The 19,393-nt window shown below is 41.9% G+C and overlaps 1 protein-coding gene across 10 annotated transcripts in view; it reads right to left on the bottom strand.

Moving 5' to 3' along the window:
- ADD1 (adducin 1) overlaps window positions 1–19,393 on the bottom strand; it is a 64,593-nt gene that overhangs the window by 17,863 nt on the left and 27,337 nt on the right. For 6 of the 10 annotated variants that reach the window (XM_069977336.1, XM_069977335.1, XM_069977340.1 and 3 more), the window contains exons 2-10: window positions 14,780–14,993; window positions 13,292–13,454; window positions 11,467–11,618; window positions 9,383–9,463; window positions 8,955–9,104; window positions 7,885–8,028; window positions 7,706–7,804; window positions 7,290–7,460; window positions 6,522–6,866 (exon numbers count right to left, since the gene is read on the bottom strand). In XM_069977336.1, coding sequence (XP_069833437.1) covers window positions 6,522–6,866; window positions 7,290–7,460; window positions 7,706–7,804; window positions 7,885–8,028; window positions 8,955–9,104; window positions 9,383–9,463; window positions 11,467–11,618; window positions 13,292–13,454; window positions 14,780–14,974 — 1,500 coding nt within the window. In that variant the 5' untranslated portion in view covers window positions 14,975–14,993. The remainder of the gene's footprint in view (window positions 1–6,521; window positions 6,867–7,289; window positions 7,461–7,705; window positions 7,805–7,884; window positions 8,029–8,954; window positions 9,105–9,382; window positions 9,464–11,466; window positions 11,619–13,291; window positions 13,455–14,779; window positions 14,994–19,393) is intronic. The other 4 variants (XM_069977338.1, XM_069977339.1, XM_069977344.1 and 1 more) reach the window with 1 other exon arrangement.

The raw sequence follows: 19,393 nt of genomic DNA, 5'->3' as shown, positions 1-19,393 counted from the left end.
GCTCTGGCTGTCCAGGCATGATGGGAATTGTAGTTTTACAAAGGAGAGTTTGACAGCCCTACTGAAATGGGAACAAATTTATAGTTCGTAAAACAGACCCACAAGACTCATTTAACAAACCAGAGCTGTTATTCTAGGCGGTCCCTCAAATGCCAAGTTTCCAAAGCTCTCTACACATTATAGGTCCCTAAAGAGGTTCTCCGCTTTGAATAATCCATGTTTGTTCTCTTGACAATAAGCAGATACCCAAAGTGTCTTCCTGGAGTAATTATTGGAAGAAAAGTAAATAATTTCCTCGTGGGGGAAGTGAAGTATTATATAATATCCACCAGCACAAGACACTTTGGGGGAAATTTACTATCGAGTCTAAAACATGTAATTTTTCGTCTGGTTTTAACCCAGCCAAATAGGGCAAATTCAACAAACATTTTATAATTTTGTGAAAAAGATTATTCACAAAAAATTGCGCAAACATATTCACCTGGTACTGACCAGACTTTTTAAAAAGTCGCAAATGATAAATTTAAGCAAATTTTTGGGTGAATAGTCAAACAGGCAGATGCATCTAAAAAATATTCACCCATCGAATACTGTTCATGAAAAGAACTAAAAATGGGCAAAAAAATCCCAATTATTCACCTAAACTGGTGCAAAGTCCTTGATAAATGCCGTCCCTCTTTGTATTTGTTTTCCACTCTCACCAAGAGATGGCAACTGAACAAAACTTCCCATAGGCTGTAGGAGGAAGGGGTTTGCTAAACTGGACAATGGCACCACTCTTGTCCTCAGTTTGTGTGTGGTACTGCAGCTTAATTCCATTAAAGTGAATTGAGCAGAATTGTAATATCATGCACAACCTAAGAATAGCTGTGGGGTTTGTGATAGCCAGAATCTATGTTTTTCTGAACTTAGATAACACTAAAGAACATAGCAATATGGCTGCATGTTACAGGGCTGCACAGAAGTAATAGCTCAGAACAGCCCCACCTCTCTACCACTAATACTCACCTCACACATCACCTGTTTTGCATCCCCTGCACATATGGCCTTGTTCACACATTGTGTATCCACTTTTTAATCCCAAAATATTAGCTGTTCTTGTGATTAAAGAGGTATTCCAGGAAAAATCAACTTACGACCTCTGTACCCGCCCGCTGATCTCCGTATCAGGCCCCAGCACAGATGACCTGTGGCTCTATTTATTCCTATGAAGCCAATGGAAAAAGCAGAGTAAGCTCTTCCTGGGTACTCAGCTCTTTGCATGGCATCATAGAAATGAATAGAGCCACGGGCCATGTGCTGTACTTCTGATCCTATTCATTACACAGTAGCCGGAGGCCGATACAGTGACTCTCCGTGATCTCCTTCTTTTCCTGTGGATAGGGGAAAAGTTGATTTTTCCTGGAATACCTCTTTAAGGTGTACAGAGAACCTTGGAAACTTAAATTTGACACCTGCCGCACCCACGGTTCTATTTAAAACAACAGAGTCACTATGGAAATTGCCTGGTGTACGGAGGTCTTGGAATACCCCTTTAAGACTTCGATATATGAATAAAAAAAAAAAAAAAAAAGAAGCAAGCCTAATTTCTATAATTTTCCATATTATAATTTACAAGATAAGTAAATTGGGCTGGGTGCGTCGTATTACTGCGTATGGAAGTGTATGACCGTGGCAAAAGTATATGACTGATATTATTTATCGGTATGGTCTACAAAACAACTATCAACATATCATTGATTCAGTTCCCCAACATAAACATTAAAGCAATGTGGGAAGCAGAAAATAAAAAGACGGCAGAACACAATACAAGTCACTCACCGGATTCAATCCCTTTGCACAGACCGTCCTAAGAGATATCTGTACCCAGTATCTCATAGGACCACTTGGTGCAAAGGCGTTTTTTTTTACACTATGATTGTGTTGAGCTGGTGGGCATCACCAAAGTTTGCATTTAAAAAAAAAAAAAAAAAAAAAGTACAAAACAGCAAAGGGGGTTGGGGGGGGGGGGGGGGGGGGGGGGTTACTTTATATTCCACAGGAAAACAGCCAAATCAGAGCAAGCCTGGTTTACCATAGTTGCTTCATAGCTTAAAATTAAATAAGATTCTAAAATAAAATAAGAGCAGATGGAAGGAATGAGAGTTCAGGGGAAAAAAAGATTTCAAAATAAAAAGCAGCATCAGTCCATGGAAAAGGCGCATAAAGTAGAGTCAGGGGAAGGGTCACATACAGTAAGAGGGAAATGTCTGATGTACTATTCTCTGATATACAATGGTGGACACTGAGAGGCCTGTACCAGCCGAATAACATGACTTTTAGAAGGAGCTCACTCTATTCATAGGCTATATTTAGAGCTTAAAGTCAATCCAAAAACAAATGTTCTATTATATCTATTATGAAAATTACCAGTAACCAGGGCTTGGGAAAAACACTGGCTCTGTAAAGCTATAGATTTTGAAAACCACTGTACTATACTTTGATGCTCCCCCCCACACATATCTGGGCATTCCCATTACCTAAAAAAACGAAGGTTCCTTTAAGGGTCTGTTCACACGTACACGTATTTATCGCTGTGAGTTTCTCGCACATAAATTTGCAGCGATGCCGATTGCTATCAAGTCAATGTATGTGTATTCTCTGCGTGTTTGGTGCGATTTTTACATGCGAGTTTTGATTTTCACAGGCGAGTTCAACACCACAAAAAATGCAGCTACTTTCATGTGAGTTTGATGCGAGTTCTGTGCGAGTTTTACGCAGCGAGTCTGTACGTGTGAACAGACCCTAAAGGGGAGAGGGAAAAAAAAACTCTCCCAGACAGGACTGCAAACATCCCTAGATGAACTATCAAAAACATATCCTAACAGGCAAGACTGTAGCTATGTGCAACCTCTAAATTCTACAGTTGTAGGAGCTGCCATTCCTAAGCACACATGTTGCATTAATAAACCTGTTATGGGATCTTGGTAGACTATAAAGGCCTTGGGGCTCCTCAGAAATAACTGCACAACCATGCACTAAAGAGAGGAGGGGGAAAAACAAACAAACTATAAATTGAAAAGGGTAGGAAGGAATAATAAAATTGCAAAATTTCAGGTAAAATAATTATGAATAATGGAGTCAGGTCATACTCACTTCTCATATCTTCATAAACCATTAGTGCGCCTTATTTTTTTTTTCTTATAAAATGGTAAACACATAAATGAACTGATAAAGAAATGCCACATTCTAATCACTAGATCCGGCTAAACGCGCCGGCTCCACAGATGTATATATGGAAACCAGAGTGGAAGATGTCCATTCAAGGATTTTAAGGGGAAAAAAAAGAATCCAAATCACGTGCTATTAAAGTTTGCTAAGATAATCGCTTAAAGATTGTTTTCTCAAGATTAAAAGTTATCCCCTATGTACAAATAGATAAGTAGCTGATGGCAATGCAGCTCAATCTCATTGGGGTTGAACTGCAGTCCCAAGTACAGCTTATGGGAAGACATGGTGCAGCTTTCCTTTAAGGAACGATGAATATTCAGGATGCAAATGTGACTTCATTATAAAACTAATTCAATTATGGATGACCGATTTCAAGCTCTGTGCCTTCTTGTGTCTAAACTTTTCAACCCAGTAGATTCAATTGGCAGTAAAGAACAAATAAAGGTCATAGTGTTTAAAAGTAATCTATAAAGAAAAAGCAGGGACCTAAAAGCTTGCACATCCAGTACTGGTGGTGTTTATATGGCTTTTCCCTGGTGGCTGCAACAACAGGACCACCCATGATTCAGGTGAACAAAGCTCAAAAACACTGGGATTTTACTATCATCTTTGGGGCTCAAGTGTTGCAGGTGTAATAGATTCCAAAATACACCAGCGTTTAAGCATGAGATTGACAAGCTATGTATGAAAACAGCATTGCAGGTAGAAATGAATTATACCATCATCTTACTTGTTCTAACCTACCCATCATCGCTTGAATGGACATCCCCTTTAAGTACATTACAGAAAATGCAACTCGTGGACAAGTTTTTACACAGGGTTTTAAAAGACAGGACATATGACAGAAGCTCGGCAAGACTAAAAACATCACCAAGTGTCATAAAAGAGAGTAATAATCTCATTCATTCTCAACATCTTCAGTTTAAAAGAACACAAACAAAAAGAGGGGAAGAGAAGCCATTAGAGGTACTCTGTGACAGAGTGCGTCTAAACAATGACAATTGCCAGGTAGGAAATTCATTTACACAGCACACGATTACGTTAGAAGCCCTCATTTTTTGCTTGTAGCAAGAGATAAAATTAACTATAGAGCAGGAAACATTATTAGTTTAAGTAAAAAAAAAAAAAAAAAAAAAAAATCAACCTATGGCGCTAGTCAGAAAATAATAGAAAAAAGTTATAGTCTTGGGGTAAAGTGACAATATTGCTTTAGAAGGTAGTTGTGGAAGATGAGCAGGTTGAATATTAATACTAAATGCAAATATTTTTAAATTAAGATCAGTTGCACCCAGGGTTGTCTGGCAGCAACTTTCTTTCCTCCTCACAATGAAATACACCACGCCGAGCTGATCATGCATGGGAGACTCAGTATCTACATGGTGGTCAAATTAGTGTTTGGCTGACTGCTTTTGTAAGTGTATGGTCACCATAGGTGGAAAGGTTCATAGCACTTTCCTTTCTTCTTTTCTTTTTGCACATTCAACACATCAGTGTCCACCATAACTGCACCAGCAGCTAAAATGTCAGGGCTAATATCTACACTCGGGAAGGCAAATCACCACCTTGTGAATAGCTTTTTTTTAACACTGTACATGTATATACACGGTGCTGATTTTAAGCTAGTTTACATTTTCTACACCACTCACATATAACATGAAAAGTGTTGTGTCCATTCTTCAGCGCAGAGAGAGGAGGTGCGTGAGCCTCCCATAGACTCCCAGTATGACACGGAGGCTAGCGGGATTCCGCCAGTTTTACTCTAACACATACCATTTTGCCTGCTGTTTTTAGGCCTCTTATTTATGGCAATTCCATTGTAGGCATTCTAATTTAGGAAACTAGTCTAGAATGGAAACAATCCAAATACAGGCACCATCTGCCCCAAACTCCAAATTTAAATGTACATAGAAACTAACGATATTTCATTGTTGGCTAACACAACCTAGTAACAATTACCCACTGAATAGTGCTCTACCATAGGTGGTGTTACAATGTATTCACATTATAAGCTACAGCTCAAAACCACAAAAAGTAATGAAATATCAGGTCACTATTTGTCAACAAGGCTTTCCAAAGAAGAGTTTCAGTTCAGGGAAACCGTACCACAAAGAATAGTCTGGATTTTAGCCTTCAAAACAAACAAGGGTAATACTACATAAATAAGTAAATAAAAGCAGCTAATAAATATTAAAAGCTACCTCTACCCCACTGCCCCCCCTGCTGTCAGAGTAGTTGCTAGGTATAAAATAGGGTCACAATGCAGTTATGCCTAGCAACCAGTCCATCTCAGATTAGTCAGATATTCAGTTCACGAGTTTCAGTATTTTACAAGGGTACTCCGGGCGGGGGTTATTTTTAGGGTATGGCCGAGAAAGGGGTGGAAATTGAGGCCACTGGTCACTTACTTCCCCGGTTCCAGCGTCGGGTCCCGGATCGCACGCCCTGTTCTTTCGTCCCGCTGTTGCTTCCTGACGTGACGTCTCAAGACAGCTTAGCCATTCACCGGTTGTAGCGGAGTCCTGCCTCGAACCGGGGAGGTGAGTGACCGGCGGCCGCCTCTATTTCCACCCCTTCTCCGGCCATGCCCTAAAAATGACCTCTGCCTGGAGTACCTCTTTAATACCAATTAAATCAAACAAAGGAAGACAAACATACTGCCTAAGTTCTATGATTAAGGCCCAGCATTGTGTTAAAGAGTCTAAGACGTGTGTAAACCCTCTTTTACCAAATTAAATCCCTATATTAGAATTTCCCTTATAAGAGTCTATACTTAAGTGCCGGAGTTGAACTTTTGTAATGCCGCACCTAACTTCTACTGTCAGTTGTCATTTTCGGCCATCTACTGACATGCAACGTTTCATGCAAAAGGAGGCTGGCGTGAGGGACTTGAAAGCTTTGGGAAAAAAACGCACACAGCTGAAAGGAAGAAGGAAAAGTAAGGGAGATAGCTGACCACTGTTAACAAAGGTTAGCAAAGTAAACTGCTTAAGAGATTAGGCGATTATAAAAGTTGTAGGATGGTGTTATTTTTGATAGATTGTTGCAAGATTTATTTTTTTTGTTAATACCAATTAACTGAATAGAAAAGAAGAGAAAAGGGAAAGGAGAGAGTGATCTATATAGTCTTAAGCAGTTTTAAGCAGACAAACATTTCTACAGACTCCGTGTTGGAAAAATTACATGGGACTACTAAGGTGTTAGAGATATGCCCAGGATTAGATGAAATCCCACTAAAGTATTCCCAAAGCTTCCAAGTGCCAGTCACCTCAGGTTGCTCTATATCAACTATGAACAGTAAGGTAGGCACAGACCAAGCAGTTGGTTATACAGCTTGGCACGCAGACACCGGACGAGAGAGACTGCAGCAAGGGTTTCACGTGATCGTGTGTAATGTTCGTCCACACCTTAGTCTTCGACTTGGGGCTGCCTCCGTTCTGCCCTTCATCTGGGGCTTCGTCTGTTCTACCAGAGTTCAGCCACTTTGTCTTCTCACGTTGCTGTTTCTGAAAACTGTGTCTGAGAGGAGAACATGTGCCTGAGTCACCATCACTGCCAAAGGAATAGCCAGTGACGCTGGCTGGGATCTCAACATCACTGTACTTTTTGGCTTTGTCTCGCAGGGCAGGACATCTGTAGGGGTAGCCAGTTCTGTATCCCTATAGAGGAAACAAGATAAAAAAAAAAAGAATAAGATGTAAAAATAATCTGGATACATACAGTGTAAAAAGTGCCCCCCCCCATACAAGTAACTTGGACAAGTGTCTTATTACCATATCAAGTTATACAGATATGTTTATTTCAGAGGGATTATTCATCTTCACATACAGCTACTTAAATTTGCTCATACCAACCATGACCGAATCACAGTGCATGTATCATTGTTGACAGATATAGTTGATACAGAAATTAAATCATATAAACCTAGATTAAGGGTAAGATTTCTGCTGTAGTCGAATATTCTCTAATCTAAATAATGCAAATTGGAACCTTTGGACCACCTTTTTGGGCAATCATGGCTTGTTAGAAGGACGTCTAAAAGATCTTTGGCAAAATATTGACATTTGTAACATTTTGCTTACAAGATTATCCAGCATTCTCATGAGGGCTTCAAATTCTTGCTCCCCGACAAGCCACTTTGGATGTGCAACTGCATCCCCAGATGGTGACTCAGGTGAACGAGACTTTTTGTATTTTCCAGGATCTAGTAGTACCAGGTTGTCTGGTCCTCCTGCGCTTGCTAGGGTTCGTACCTAAGACAATGTAACATTTTGTTAGGAAGTAATAACTATAACCGAAGAAAACTATAGACTGCAGTAGTTTCTACATAGTCTCTAAACAGCTATTCAAAAATATATCTGGACTATGTTATTAAGAGGTATCTGAATAATGTTATTTAGATGGTCTATTCATTTTTTTTTTTTTTTAAAGCACTGCATAACATTTTATTATCTACTCAGTTGTTAAATATAAAGTGTATACATGTTACAGCGAGTACCTGAATCTCACAGGCAGACACAAGGTTGTGGATATAATAAAAAGCCTCTTCAACAGTTTCTCCCATAGTTACAAGCCCATGATTTCGGAGAATGAGCACCTTAAAAAAATATTAATTTGTGAGTGTAGTCATATGGTATTGGCAACTGTATTCACAAGGAAAATAAAACATGTACTCACCTTGCTTCTTGGACCCAAGTTTTTCTGTATTAATGTTTTCTCCTCTTCATCCACCAGTATGCCATGATAGTCATGATAAGCCACCTCTCCTAGGCACAGGGATTCTGGAGATAGCGGCAGTAAGCCACATTTCATGGCAGAGACCTTGTAGAGAAAAGTTTCAAATATTTGGCTCAGAAATACAATTTGGATGTTCAAAACTGAATAGTTTGACTCCGGTAACAGAATTAAACCCTATGAACATGGCAGTGCTTTATGAGTGAGCCTGCATAAAACAGCATAGCCAGCGTATGCTATCATTCATAGATTTTTCCCCAATACTCCCAGTGGGAAATATTGTCATACATATAGAATCTGATTTGAGTTAAAGGGGTATTCCGGGAAAAATTTACTTTTCCCCTAGAAAAGCAGGAGATCACTTGGGGTCCGACCCCTGAACTCCCCAGCGATCTCCTTATCGGACCCCTCCGGCTCTGTTAATAGAGCACGGGTCGGCATGCGACTCTATTCTTCCGGCGTACTCGGCTCTTTCATTCTCCCCATAGGAATGAATGGAGCCATGGGTCACGTGCAGATCCGGGTTTCTGTTCAGAACAGAGCCAGCAGGGTCAGATATGGAGATTGCCGGGGGTTCATTTTCCCACAATACTCCTTTAAGGACTTTCAAGATAAAATGCAAGAGCTGCCTTAAAGGGGTATTCTTTTTTATTAAGTTTTAGTATAACATTTGCTGTGCAGGAAACTGCAGCATAGTCCTATTTTCCAGGATAACAATGATTCTCACAATGATGAGCTAAAGTGTTTCCAAGTGCCATCACTTTATAAGATGAAAATAACCAGAGATCAATAAAAGAATAAATAGATTCAATTAAAGGGTTACGTAAAACACTTATAAAATAAGTCACAAATAAGTTTCAAAGAAAAAGTCACAAGGAATCTAAAGCCTGGAGGACAAACAGACCAAAGCTCAATAAGATGCATTCTATAAAGAGCAAAAAATATATTTTTTAAATTACACTAGTATAAAATCCAGATATAGGGAGAGAGTAGAGGAAGCCCTTCATACTCACTGCAGCCCCAGCAGGGGTATGGATATGGACAATGCACTTCACATCAGGTCGGGCAGCATAAATTGCAGAATGCAGTGTGAATCCAGCTTTATTCACCCCTAGGTTTGTACTGCCACGGTCCACTATTTCACCTTGAAGATTGATTTTAACCTAACAGTTAACATATAAAAATTTTTTTTTTAAAAAAAAAACACTATAAAAAAAAAATCTTTCTAAAATCAATGTAATTAAAAATCGGCTGATAAAATTATGATATTCTAGAATAAAAGGCTGATATGTATACATTTTCTCCACCCAACAATAAATTTAAACCAATATTTTTGTATATCTCAACAAAGGAATTATTGTCCAGCCGTGACCTGGCTATGTACTGCTCAAGTTAGGAATAGAGAGACTTAGTTAATAGAGACTTCAAAGACAAAACTTACCAAACTAGAGGCAGTAACTTCGCTGTAAAGGAGTCCGAAGGGAACAATAAGGAAGTGTTCTTGCTCTGAACTTACTCTGACCTGCATCAGACATAGAACATCAGGTCACATGCATTTAGTTAACAGCTGGAATCGAAAAACAACCAACCATGTGCTCAGAATAGTTTGTATTTAAAAGGGAATCTTTCAGTAGGTTTATGCTGCCTTAAATGAGGGCAGCATATACTAGTGACAGAAATGCTGCACAGATCAGTGTGTTACTTACATCATTTTGTTCAGCCGTTCTCCAGATATGCAGGAGAATGGGGTTCATTTCATACTACTCCCTTCACCTTCTGGCTGTTGATTGACAGCTGTCGCCTATACACAGAACTGCCAACCAGCTGCCGGTGGGCGGAGGGAGCTGGTGCTCATTAATATCAGAGACGACTGAGCACATAATGGAAAGGGCTAGTGTGCAGTGCTCAAAGTCCTCAATATTGAGGAGGATCTGCCTAAATTAGCTGCATAGAACAGTGTAAGTGATACATCACTGTTAAGCTTCTTTGTCACTAGTTTATACTAACCAGTGACAAATCACTGTGCCATGACAGACATCAGCATCAGAGGGTATGCAAGAGTTGAAGTGCTCACGATACCCAGAATAGAGTAGAACTGCACCTCAGTACTTTCAAGCACTTTTAATTCCTACTGCGTTGACCAGCATAACATGACAGCTGACCTAACCTGTCGGTTTCAGGGGGCCCAGCCAACCATCTAATGTGTATGGAAAAGCACTGACAGCAGATGTCTCTGGAAAGAAGGAATTGTGCATGGAGTTTGCGCCAGACGTTGCATCAGAATCCACATGAAAACCACATAGATTCTGCCTCTTTTCTCAGCAGCAGTCTTGTTGTTATCACAAACAGAATTACAGTGAAAGGTAACACCAGTATTTAGATAAGATGGGATCAGACCATTCACAACTGGTGATGGCCACAGCTACTCTCCTCTTGCTAGAGTGTTGTGAAGCATGCCACAAGACTCTCCCACAGAAGTCAGCAAGTTCTCCAGACTACAGGGCCTTGTGGTCCATGTAGCTGCCCATTCTAAATATATATGCACATGGTAAATATACTTATGAGACTTGTGCAATAACAAGAGCTCATAAAGAAAGTATTCGGTCCCTTCCTGTATCCACTGAAATAAGACCACCATTAAGGACAGAGTAAACTTTAGGGTTCCTTCCAGTAACATAAGTGCATTTGGAGACAGTAGTGCTCCCACTCTAAAAGGGAAACCCATTTGAAACTTGGAGATGGATTATTTTCAGTATTGTGATTAAGTAAAAGCTGGAAAGTGAAGGAGGTTGAGTTTTACTAGGACAGACATGGTGATCCTATACCATAGCAACCCCAACACTGAAGTAAGGCAATAAAAAAAAGACAAAAACATCCCAGGATTAGTAAACCACACGATTAGCGGATTGACAATGGAGCCAAAAGGAAGCGCAATAAATTACTGAGAACACCGGGCAGACGTGGCAAAGGGAAGACAATTCTTTACGACTTCTGTGACAGCAGAATGAACTACACAGACCCTGTGCATAGAAGAAGGTTTTTAAATCCATCTGACTCTCTCTAGTATTGCAGTGATGGCTTTTCTCTACAGCCTTATAAGATGCTGGCAGCGCTCCATATTGAAGAACATAGTAGATCTCTATCACTTTATTCACTCAGCCTTTTTCTTTTTCCCAAAAGAGTCGGGAAGGAGGTGGCTGAACATAACATGCATCTACCTCCCCAGCTCCAGCGCTGGGGTCCAGTTCCTGGTCCCCAGGGCACTTCCTGGTCTGAGTAGGGACCTGGGTCATGACATGTCAGGCCCACGGCGGAACCCACTACTGCCTTAGGCTGGGATAGCACTAGGACAATATGGATGCATTTGAGTATTTACATGACGGCCGTAAGTTCTGGCTAGGACAAGAGGCCATAACAGAGATGCAGAATTCACCTGTACTATGCTGGTACAAACCCACCCAGCCCAAGTCTTCAAAAGGAGAAAGGCAGCAAGTAACCACATATATATAATATTCTGATACTTACAGTAATGTGATTGTAGATCAGCTGAGACCACCCAAACAAATCCGCTAATCGATAAAATGCTGCTAGTTTACATCTAAGCAACTTCTCCCCCTTTTCATAGGCAATAGAGTCAGATCCTCTAAGATCATTCACAGGAGTTACCATTCCTAAGCCTGAAATCAAACACAAAGGGGTTATATACTGTAGAAAACAGAAAATATACAAGTAACACTGCAGAAGGCAGTCTGCATTACATACTGGGGCTGCGGCTTTCATAGCCTTTTTCTTTCTACCGAATGGCCAGAACTGCATAATTTATACCAGCAGCCTCTAATGAACCACTGTTATGGATTTCATGAAGTGACCTTGCTTGATCTATGTCTGTCAATACTGCAAAATTGGAAAAATGTGCTATGCAGGAAATAGAGCTGTCAAATCTTGTTGTCAAAAAAAAAAAAAAAACCTAGAACGGCTGTGATTGCTGCTTGATGAAAGCATGTTGGATGTATGCAGGGAAGCCGTAAGATCAAACATGTCATTTATTTGCAAAGTCTGTGCAAATATCTTAGTGCTGAAGTGCAAATATCTTATTGCTGAAGTACCAATAAACTGATTTTCTGCTCAGATTTGGCCACAAAAATCCACAACGGATTATCGTAACAGCGAATGTAAAAATCCACGTCATAGGCAAGTTTGTCTTTCTCTTGAATTTGCAGCATATCAATTTACATCACAGACTATTCACAGATTAACACTAGTTGAATAACTACTGTTGAAGGGAAAGTTTGCAAACGCTTCTATTACTGTGAATTACCTGTGAATTTAAAACAAGATTCAAAACTACCGTTTGGAGCAGGGATGGGGAACCTTTGGCCCTCCTGCTTCACTTTGGCTGTCCAGGCATGATGGGAATTGTAGTTTTGCAACAGCTGGTGGGCCAAAGGTTTCCTGTCCCATCAGAGGATTTAAACGGCAGAAAATGTCCACTGCAAATTTGCCTTATTTATCTAGAAGTCACAGCCTTATAAATTGTTGTATACTAAAACCCATACGCACGCACTGGCAATCTTATTTACAAATGTAGCACAGTAAAAGCATGCCTCTCATGGGTCAAGCTCCTGAACTTCCATCTGCTGACAAAAGTTCAGGTTGGTGTGGAAACACCCTAAGCAAAGAGTTCTGTGCATAATCCCTCAGAAGAAGAATAAGGAGAGTGCACTAAACTCGCAGACCCTTAGGACATTTCCACAGCAGCCTGACCCGATGTCAGCAGCTTCCTCTGCACATGGAAACTCAGAAGCCTGAACCATGAGAAGCACGTTTTAACTCTGCTACAACTTTTGCACATATTAAGGAAAATCTTTCAGGTCTTTAGGGATTCAAATGCCAACCCAGGGTCCAAGCTCAGGAGAACAGTATTTTAAAAGACTGTTTTCCTGACAAATCTGGGATCCCATAGAGTCCCCTCCACCCGGACAGTGACAAAAGACAGTCAGACTGCAGGGACAAGCCCTGCACTTATGGTGTGTTTACACAGAGAGATTTATCTGACAGATTTTGGAAGCCAAAGCCAGGAATGGATTTGTAAAGAGGAGACATCTTGGTCTTTCCTTTATGAGCTGTTCTCAGTTTATAGTCTGTTCCTGGCTTTGGCTTCTAAAATCTGTCAGAAATCTCTGTGTAAACGCACCCTTAGACTGTGAATCAGGCCTGAGCGGCAGGAAAGGATGGTTTAAAAGGCCTTGGGGACCAGACAGGTTCTCAAGCTGTGTTAACACACCAAATCTGACTTCTCACCATTCTGTATCTGTAGATTTTAGTCCCTCAGGCAAGAACAAATACTCACTCAAGTTTAATGCTGCCATGCCACCTTGAGGGGCTGATGGGTAGACACTTGGTACAGTTGTGGTCATGAAGTCTGCTATCTGTTGTAGTGCCAATAATCCAGTTGGGTTTTTTCCTTTTTTAAGTTGGTCTTGAATCATTGTTTCCAGTTCATCACAGAATGCCTAAAGAATAAGGTAAATTAGTCAAAAAAGACCCTTAATCCCAAGCGGAAAAAAAAAAGAATAAATTAACTCTATTTGATGTGCAGCCAAGCTGCAGCATGCACGCCTCCTCCTTGCACTGTATGACTGATGTATGTGACCTGCGGTTTTATTAATTTTCTATGGAGCCACCAGAGAGCAAAGTACAGCTCCTTCCAGCGGCTCTATAGAGAATGAATAGAGCCGTGGGTCACACGAAGACCCACGGCTCTATTCAAAACAGGATCCAGGGGCCGATCTGGAGATTGTCAGTGGGCATGGAGGTCGGATCTCCTATAATCTATTACTTGTCCTCTAACCTGTACCCTTTAAAAGGTGTATCTGTCATTTTATAAACTTTTATGACTATTTATAACTATTGCATAAAACAAACTTATCAAAAATAGAGAAAAAAACGTTATAATTTCCAGGTTATACTGCACATATAAATAATTCCTGTAATATAGGTTCTTACACACACTTCTGTCTGTAAATACGTTATAAACATGGCACAGCACAGTTTTAATGCCTCAAAGATTTTTGCAGTTAGAAAGCCCGCAAACCTGGTTGGCATACCATTAAATAGGAAGCAGCCGGAAGGGCTCATTTCTTGCTTAAGAAACCTGTTCTCTGCGGTCTACACCAAGACTTAATGAGAACAATTTAATGTGAAAAATAAAGTCATACTTTAGCCCAGACCCGCAGGACATTGGCCATGTTCATTAAAATGCCTTGGATTCCAGATTTATTTTACAGCTGTAAGCAGAATCCAGTCTTCATCCCATTCAGCTACATGTAATCTCAACGTCAATTAAATTCAGCCCCCGTCTTTGACAGAGAAATAATGAGATTTAATAGTTGATGGAGGAACTTACGGCTTCAACCTTAGCCTTTATTACAGTAACAAATAATACTAACGTATTAGACTGGTCCCTATTTTTTGCTTGACATGCTTATAAGTTATTCCCAGTTTGTGGGCTGGCTCAGAACGTGTGTTATGTCAAGCAGGCCTATACCACTGTGTGATAGGGACAGTGATCAGGCAAAGAACAAGAAAATGCTTGATGATGGATTGTTTTATTCTGCCTTGGAAAACAAACAAACAAACAAACAAACAAACAATGTCCGACGCATACAATATGGGACGTGCTGCCGATGGCTGGCTACAGTAAAGAGCCATACAATTGATCTGGCCATTGTTGGTGCAGCACACCCAAAGGTTAGTTGAGCCGTGTAATAAGCTCTGTAGCCGAGATAGGCGCTTGTTTACTGCGGTTCTTGGCACCTTTAATAGAGCCCTTACTCACCGGACTCTGAAGTATCATGGAGACTCTCTTTTTCTGCTCCATCATGTTGAAGTCCTGGCGAAGGTCAGGTGCCATGTTTCTCTCTCTCAAGTATTCTGGGTTGTTCTCATCCACACGGTCAAAATACTTCTCTTTATGTGGAGCATTTGTTGGGGGTGGTGAGGTCACCACCCCTGCATTAGAGTCACCATTCATTGTACAACCTTATCTTGCCCTGTAAAAAAAAAAAATAAAAAAAAAAAATACTAAAAATGAAACAGAAAATAGTCCTTGGTACTATTCCTGATTCCCACATGGTGCTGTGTGTATACAATATAGACAATATATAGACAAAGATGCCACGGCTCCCCAGCTTGCTGATCTGTGTCTGTGACCACATACATGGAATAAAGAAAGCTGGTGTCAGAAAGTTAAACAGATTTGTAAATCACTTCTATTTAAAAAAAAAAAAAAAAAAAAACACTCAAGCCTTCCAGTACTTATGAGCTGCTGTATGTCCTGCAGGAAGTGGTGTATGCTCTCTAGTCTCACACAGTGCTCTATGCTGCCACCGCTGTCTGTGACAGGAACTGTCCAGAGCAGGAGCAAATCCCCATAGCAAATCCTCCCCTGCTCTGCACAGTTCCTGTCACAGATAGAGGTGGTAGCAGAACGCACAGACTGGGAAGAATACATCACTTCCTGTAGAACATACAGCAGCTGATAAGTACCTGGAAGAGATGGATTTTTTTAAATAGTAGATTACAACTGTATATCTTTCTAAAACCAATTTAAAAAAGAAAAATGTCTGGAATACCCCTTTAACAAGCCCTAAGTACAAGTTTTCACTAAGAATTCCAAATATATATAAAATAAAGTTTTGCAGCAGTCCTGCAGTGAAAGCTGCCATATGACTGTTTTATTTAGTCTAACAGCATTAAAGGGAGACATGAGGTATACTTTACTGTAAATCATACATCAACATGTTAATTCACCTGCATTATACACCAAACCTCCCTAACAGACTTGCATATATGAAAAAGCCCATCAGCAAGCCATCATCTAACACACACAGACATACAATAGCCATTATCTATATGAGTGATGGAGCGGAGCTTTGTCAGTCCCACACATTTTGTGTGGGAAGTGGAGTGTGCATATTCATTTACAGTGAGGATGGATAGGTGAGAAAAACCCCTTTAAGTCTAGGAAAATGGACTTCAACCCCTAGAAATATAGTGACTGCTGAATTTGTAGAGAAGTAACAAACAGGATATTATACATCTGATGCGATTTCCACTTAAACTTTAGGGTATGTGCACACTGAGCAATTCTCGAGGAATTGTAGCTGAAAGATTTCTGCTATGGCAGAATTTTAGCGGAATTTGTGCGGAATCCGGCGGAAATCAAGCGGAATTACCAGCAGAATTCAAACCCCATTAACTTCTATAGGATTCCTTTAGCGGAATCCGCCCAAAGAATTGACATGTACATTCTTTGGGCGGAATGCGGATTCTGTGCGGAATTCCAGACGGAAATTTACTCTGTGTGCACGTGCAGTCGGAAATCCCATTGTTCTCTATGGAAGGAGCAATGTTGCATTTACACAGGCGGAATTCCACGCGGACTCCGCCCGCTTTTTATGGCGGAATTCGGGCAGAATTCCGCTAGAATTGCTCAGTGTGCACATACCCCAAGGGTGGGTTCATACTGAGGAATTCTCGCAGATAATGTCCGAGGAATTCCGCTGTCCGTCCGCGTGCACGGCCGCGCGCCTTTCTGCCGGCTCCATAGACACCATTCTATGGGCCGGCATATTCCGCTATCTGCCAAAAGAAGTGACATGTCATTTCTTTTGGCGGATAGTGGAATACACCGGCCCATAGAATGGTGTCTATAGAGCCAGCGGAAAGGCACGCAGCCGTGCGCGCGGACAGACAGCGGAATTCGGGACATTATCCGCAAGAATTCCTCAGGGTATATGCACACTGAGTAATTCTCGATGAATTGAAGCAGAAAGTTTTCAGGCAGAATTTAAAGATTTTTCAATCTTTAAAGATGTGTGTGACCCGCAAATAGCTCTCTGCATACCTTTTCGTATTTTTTTTTTTCATGAGGCGGGTTGCTGAGAAATTATAACTTTGCTGAGTGTCTTCTAGCGCCACTGGGCGGGGCTTAGTCCCTGAAGCGCCACATAGCCCCGCCCAGTACATCGCCGTTGACCCCGCCCCCTTTGGCACGTCATATCTCCCGGCCGACGCTCACAGTCTTGAGTACTCCAGGACGTCGGTGACGTGCGCGTCCACATCCCCCTGCGTCCGTCAAGTAATGCGCACGGGTCACCCACATCCTGCGGATTATACCAGCCGCACAGTCCCTCGCCGTTCCGAACGCTCCTGAGCTCTCGCTGTGGCTGTGAATCTCCTCACAGCCAGCAGCGAGGCGCGGAGATGCGGAGGTTCTTTTCGGCGCATGCGCAGTGCAAGGTGGACGCCGCAGTGCGTCTGCAAACTATCTCTGCACCTCGCTGCTGGCTGTGAGGAGATTCACAGCCGCAGCGAGGGCTCAGGAGCGCGTCCACATCCCCCTGCGTCCGTCAAGTGATGCGCAGGAGGTGACCACCGGGTCACCCACATCCTGCGGATTATACCAGCCGCACAGTCCCTCGCCGTTCCGAACGCTCCTGAGCCCTCGCTGCGGCTGTGAATCTCCTCACAGCCAGCAGCGAGGTGCAGAGATAGTTTGCAGACGCACTGCGGCGTCCACCTTGCACTGCGCATGCGCCGAAAAGAACGTCTGCATCTCCGCGCCTCGCTGCTGGCTGTGAGGAGATTCACAGCCACAGCGAGGGCTCAGGAGCGTTCGGAACGGCGAGGGACTGTGCGGCTGGTATAATCCGCAGGATGTGGGTGACCCGTGCGCATCACTTGACGGACGCAGGGGGATGTGGACGCGCACGTCACCGACGTCCTGGAGTACTCAAGACTGTGAGCGTCGGCCGGGAGATATGACGTGCCAAAGGGGGCAGGGTCAACGGCGATGTACTGGGCGTGGCTATGTGGCGCTTCAGGGACTAAGCCCCGCCCAGTGGCGCTAGACCCTCAGCAAAGTTATAATTTCTCAGCAACCCGCCTCATGAAAAAAAAAAATACAAAAAGGTATGCAGAGAGCTATTTGCGGGTTACACACATCTTTAAAGATTGAAAAATGAATAATGGGGGTGACAGTGTCACTTTAAGCCCCCCATTGACTTCTATAGGATTCCTCTAGCAGATCTACAGCAGAAAATTCTGCTCGGAAATTCTGCAGTGTGAACAGCAGAGCAGAAAACCCATTGAACACAATGGGACTTTGCTCTGTACATATTTTACAGGAGGAATTTAAAGCTGAATTTCAAGCTGAATTCCTCGCCTTTTCCTCAGTGTGCACATAGCCTAATTCCTCACCTTGAAGAGGAATTTCAGCTTGAAATTCCTTCCGTAAAATATGTACAGAGCAAAATCGCATTGTGTTCAATGGGTTTTCTGCTCTGTTGTTCACACTGCAGAATTTCCTAGCAGAATTTTCTGCTGTAGATCTGCTAGAGGAATCCTATAGAAGTCAATGGGGGGCTTAAATTCTGCCTAAAAACTTTCTGCTTCAATTCCTCGAGAATTGCTCAGTGTGCACATACCCTAAAGCGGATCAGCAGCAGAAAATTCTGCTTGTAAATTCTGCAGTGTGAACAACAGAGCAGAAATCCTATTGAACACAATGGGACATTGCTCTGTACATTTTTTACGGGAGTAATTTCAAGCTGAAATAAAAGCGGTTTGCTCTTCAATTCCTCGCCTAAGGGTATGTGCACACTGAGGAAAAGGCGAGGAATTCAGCTTGAAATTCCTCCCGTAAAAAATGTACAGAGCAAAGTCCCATTGTGTTCAATGGGTTTTCTTCTCTGTTGTTCACACTGCTGAATTTCCGAGCAGAATTTTCTGCTGTAGATCTGCTAGAGGAATCCTATAGAAGTCAATGGGGGGCTTAAATTCTGCTTGAATTCTGCCTGAAAATTTTCTGCTTCAATTCCTCGAGAATTGCTCAGTGTGTACATACCCCAGAAGCAAGCGCAGTAGCAACTATGTTACAGACCTTGGCATCTGGCACCAGTGAATGCAGCCACACTGGTTATCTTTACTGGGCTTTTAAGACACTATGACCGAGTTCTTTAGCTTTGGATGTCCAGGCTTGATGGGAATTGTAGTTTTGCAACAGCGGGAGGGACAAGGGTTCCCCGTCCTGCCTGTATTACAGCCACAAAACCTGTCCAACTAACAGCATCATAGTTGCAGAAGACGGGCCAGTGTTCACAGCCAGATTATGCACAAAATTACAGGCTCAGAAAAGTATGCAAGTGAACACTGCTGGCGTATGTCTGTGGTGATTGAGCACAATAGATGTATATACACAGAGACCAGAGCTGAAGTATTACATGAATATATATCCCCCTGTATTTGGGGGCTGAGCTCGGCTTTGACTCATCAGGCATAGCCGGCTTCTTACAGCACATCTCCACCTACTCCACACTAATACATCAATGCAGAGAGAAGCACACGCTCCATGGTAACTTGATGGGATTATCATTAAGGGAGGAGAACG

The sequence above is a fragment of the Dendropsophus ebraccatus genome, chromosome 7 (genome assembly GCF_027789765.1).
Source record: "Dendropsophus ebraccatus isolate aDenEbr1 chromosome 7, aDenEbr1.pat, whole genome shotgun sequence".
Lineage (NCBI taxonomy): Eukaryota > Metazoa > Chordata > Amphibia > Anura > Hylidae > Dendropsophus > Dendropsophus ebraccatus.
This window is presented reverse-complemented; position numbering and strand designations above follow the sequence as displayed.